This window comes from Antrostomus carolinensis, unplaced genomic scaffold (genome assembly GCF_000700745.2).
Source record: "Antrostomus carolinensis isolate BGI_N321 unplaced genomic scaffold, ASM70074v2 scaffold28497, whole genome shotgun sequence".
Taxonomy (NCBI): domain Eukaryota; kingdom Metazoa; phylum Chordata; class Aves; order Caprimulgiformes; family Caprimulgidae; genus Antrostomus; species Antrostomus carolinensis.
The window spans coordinates 436-5,151 of record NW_010326025.1 but is presented as its reverse complement, the minus strand read 5'-3'; the positions used below and the strand labels follow the sequence as shown (position 1 = coordinate 5,151).

Below are 4,716 nucleotides of genomic sequence, written 5' to 3'. Positions count from 1 at the left end.
CCTACAAAATTTTAGATCTTCAAGAGTGACTTATTCATGAAGAAGGGAAAAAAAAATTGCTATTTCAGAAATATATGCATTCTCTTTTTGCATTTGCTGTGCTAGCTATGACTTCAATATCCTCCCGCCTCATCTGAATCCTAGGCCTAGATAGATCACTTACTGTACAGTGACTAAATACCACTTACTTAAAAAACAAAACAAAACCAGTCGAACACTATCTCTGCACTTCTGACCTGTATTTCTAGGCTCACTTCTGACTTGTGTATGTACAGCACATTTTACTGATGGCCTCATTGCAGAAATCTCCCCCTAAAAGTTGAACAGAGGCTCACAAGGACGAAAGACAATACGCAGACAATGATTTTCTGTGTGCAGCAGAGCTATTGGGCATCACCCTGTTTGACTTTAAAATTCTCTGGGTACCTGGAGTTGTTTTTCTGGCTGTGTCATAGCCACTCTCTATAAGAAGCTCACTATTTACCTTCTACCTAAATTTTACCTGGATCCAGAAACCAGGCACCCACCTGGGTTCACTAAAAAGACTTGTCTAAGGGGCAAGCCTAGAGCATACCTTCTGTCCTCCTTTCTGGGAGCAGTGGCATTAAAATGCAGCTAAAAATATTAGTGGTGCTGCCCTAATGCAGCAGGTGCACCTCTTATGTCTTAGCTTTGTGGCCAAAGCCTTTTCCCAAAAAAGCCTTTTCCCATCTGTCTTCTCCCCACACAAGTAATTATGGGCTGTGTTCAAGCGACCTCTCAAACTTTCTCTCCAGAGACTAGTCAGAGCATCTCAGATAGCTCTCTGAGGCAGGTTTACAGGACCTTTCATCATATTTGCATCCAGCAAGACCTCCTCCACTCCCTCCACACATCTCTTGTCATGCCTGGTGATTCATCCATTATTTGCCACCTTGCAGCCCTTTCATAAGGGAAGAATGGTAGCGGGGAGGGTTTAGGGAACTCACTTCAGGGAGACTGAAACTTATGGAAGCACAAGAATTACCTCTGAGAAATATTTTCCTGGAAAACTTAACTGAAAAGTTGCTTTTTAACTTCTGTCACCCTCAAAATGATCTATTTTTTAATGACAAATGCTGCATGCTGGCAAATCCTGCCTGGCTTATCAGTCAAAGTGGTAGGTAAGCCATGGTGTTTTGTGCAGTGGCATTTTTTGACAGCAATGCTTTCCTTGTTCTCTGGCTGCACCAAGCCATTCAATGCTCACAACCAGCTTGGGACCAGGTTTTTTCTACTGGGGAACTAAGGCAAGCCAAGGTGGCTCATTGCATCCAAATCAGTTGAAAAAAAGCCTTGGAAAGATACTGGACAAAATAAACTTACTGGGGAAAATAAGAAGATTAAGGCCTCATAGGGGCCAAATCGTTCTTGTTTGTTCAGTACAATTAACCAAAGCAAACCATGGAGGCCCTTGTGGTACAGCCCTGGCCTCCGCTGTCATGCGATTTGCCCCTGGTGTCACTTGGTCAGCAAGGCTCGAGTTTGAGGGGCAGAGATTTGCACATGGGAGACTCTGGTTAACCGTACTCAGAGACAGGTTGTGATAGTATGGCCAACCATCATAAAATCCATTTCTACAGTGGATTCCACTGGGATGGATGGGAACCTTGCTTCAATTAGGGGTGAGTGGGCTTTTACATGCCCATGGAAACCAAGCTGTGGCACTGCGTAATGGGAGAACTAGAGTCATGTCTGTTACCTTAAAAGAAAAGGTGATCCCAGTGTGCAGAACAAGATAGGTGCCAACCTGGGACTCAAAAAAGAGCTCAGGAGAGGAATAATTACTGTATTTTTTTGTTAAGTGCATAGGACTTGCCTTTTAGTTCCTTTGTGTTGAATGAAAAGGAGGGATGTAACTCCGAATTTAAGCTTTGTGATTATGGTTTAACAAGGGCTAAAGTAAATAGTAAAGCAATGGGAGAGCTTTTCTGCCCCACCCCACCGGAGGTGCTGTCATGAGGACTCCAGAAAGCGTTGCAGCAGGAGTAAGGAAAGATTTTCATAGCCTTTTCTTTGCTCCCTATCAAGTTGTTCGGTTCTAGCAGGCTAAATTACATGACTGAGGTAGTTACAAAGTATGCTCGACTTGCCTTTGTTTGCTTTTTTTTTTGCTTTCATCTTCAGGTGGCATTTATGGTTACTGAGTTAATATCTTTACTCTGAAAATATGAGACAAAGCAGGCTTTCAAGGGACCTTACTTTTAAACATTTTATATGTGTTTAAAAGCCTGTAAAGAAGCTGATGCCAGCATTGCAGTGTATAATAGTGCATGTTAAATTGCACGGCCTGGCCTAACAACCTTTGGGGAAAAAAAACCCCAAAACTTTTTAATAATGTCTTGCTGGGTTCTGCAGTTACTAAGAGTGATATTAAAAGGTGCTAGTTCAGAGAGATGCTTCAAAATAGGAGTAGTGGGACTCCTGCCCTCCCTGATCTCTCCTATATCAATGACTGGGATTCACTCTGTCCTTTCATTGGAGTCCCTTGGTTTCCCATCAGTCTACAAAACACTAATCTCTCAAGCAAATCTTAACTGCTTAAAACTGGGTTCATGACTGGAAACCACTTCCTGCATTGTTTCTGCTCGCTCTTTCTACCCTAGAGCATTTCTTGCACAGCTTAATCTTCCACTGACCTGATTCTTTGAATAACTCATGGTTCTGAGACACTGAATCTTGTACCTCTGGTGATTGCTAAGTGAGACCTGACTTCCAGCACTGTTTCAAGGAGCTGGCATTGCCTCTTAGCACCTTCCTAACTCAGGAGCGAAGGCTCAGCAAAATAAACAGGAGAGCAAACAGAGCTCCGAGTGCTGTGCACGTTGTGTGCATTTTGTTCAAGGCAAGTGGTTGCACACTGGGCTTCTCCCCTTGCATGAACTGGATTTAACACATGCTTACGGTGCTGGTGTCACAGCATTCATTTGAACTCCTATAAATTAATCTGTGTGGGTTTATTCAAGTTATAAGCATGCTGGAAGTAAGCCAGGCTGTGATGATTTAGATCAGCAGATCAGATTCTGACACAGGTTTCTCTTTGGGCTTGGTGTCAGACTGCCAGTGTAAATTAAAACCCAGGTTATCTTGTCTTGTCTGCGATTTTAACTAACATTAACTAATACGGCTTAACCATCACAAGGAAAAACACAGGTATTTTCTCCCTCCCTTTGCAGTTTCAGTGTCTATACAGTTCCTTGAACTTTCAAACTGCAGTACTTTTCCAGATAATGTTTGTTTGCTTGATTTTTTTTAACCCTTCACACTTTTACATTAAAAATCAAGCCAGGCAAGCTGAACTTTCACAGAAGTTGATGGTAAATACCAGATAGAAATGTTTTGTGAAGATCACAAGGGTATGTTGTAGCTGATCTGAGGACAGAAAAAGAATGTAACTTTTAGGTGCTTTTTATATTTGCCTTCTGTTGCTGTTGGGGTTTTTTTAACCTGGAAGGGTCACATTCTCAAACAAATGTTATTTCAGTAGTTGAGACTTTGAGAACAAATAAACAAACAATCAAGCCACAGAGATAGGTTGCTAGATAAGTTGGCAGTGCTGTAAGTATTTGAAAAAAAAGGCAGTGTAATTATTTTTAACTTGCTCTTAATCTCATACCAGTATAGCACAAATGCCTTCAAAATGTATCTGGTTTCCTGGTATAAACACAACTATACGAATCAACATATTTCAAATAAAATAATGACAAGCATTAAAAATGCTACTGCAGTTTTAGACTGGTTTAGTTTTAGTTTAGATACACAGCAAAAAGAGCATCTCAGACTTGCCCATTTCTTCCCCTAGCCCTTGATTCTCAGAGGCAGATTAGCAGGGGATAAAATAAATCCATTTAGATCTTACAGAAATGTAATGATGAGGACATAGTATGGAATATCTCATATAATTGCTGCCTGGTGTGAAGTTTTGCTTTCTTCTTTCCTTTCCAGTACTTGGTATGTATCTCTGTTTCAGGAAACAGCTTTTACAGCACTTTCAGTCCGGCACTGGTGTATGTGATTTCACAAATTTACTCTCACTTTTGTGGTTTTTAGTTGTATAGGTGCCTAAATAAGAATTGAAATCAAGACACAATGTGGCTTTGGTGTAACTTTAAAGCTAGTTACAAGCTCTCACAGTAGTATGATTCCAAATAGTCAGGAAACAAAATAGAATTGAAAACAAATTAGTTTCTCCCACAGGGAAAATGAATCTGTCCCATTGAGCCAACTCCCGCTCAGACTACAGGGAGGGTAAACAATACAATACTCCGATGAGAAAAATCTTAGGAGTTCTCCGAAATTAAAGTTGCAGAACAGCCAATTTATCATAAAATAATTTCCAGTACTTCAGAACGGGTGGAAACCTCCCCAAATCCCAGCCACGCAACCCCACAGATCTTACATTGCTGGAAGGTGGAAAGGAGAGAGACAGCCGCAAGCAAAACGAAATCACCAGCCATGTTCCCAGCAGCTTCCGCGTGTGAGCAGGATGGGTGGGCAAGAGAGAGAGAGCTTGCAGGAGCAATAAGGAAAAACAACAGGTGGAAGAACAATTTGTTGTTCAGCATTGCAACAAAGGTCTGCCCTGGAAAGGAAACAGCCAAACTTTTTAAAACAGGAGTGCAAAATCATGGCCATTTTTCATTCCTAAAAAAGTTCAGCTGTGTGTGAAAGTGCAGAGAGAACAAACCCAGCCTTCCC

At 41.4% G+C, this 4,716-nt stretch overlaps 1 protein-coding gene across 1 annotated transcript in view; it reads right to left on the bottom strand.

Moving 5' to 3' along the window:
- Positions 1-4,475, bottom strand: part of MGST2 (microsomal glutathione S-transferase 2) — an 11,098-nt gene extending 6,623 nt beyond the window's left edge. Inside the window, exon 1 of the mRNA XM_010171450.1 lies at positions 4,418-4,475. Coding sequence (XP_010169752.1) covers positions 4,418-4,475 — 58 coding nt within the window. The remainder of the gene's footprint in view (positions 1-4,417) is intronic.
- Between the last annotated feature and the right edge of the window lie 241 nt (positions 4,476-4,716).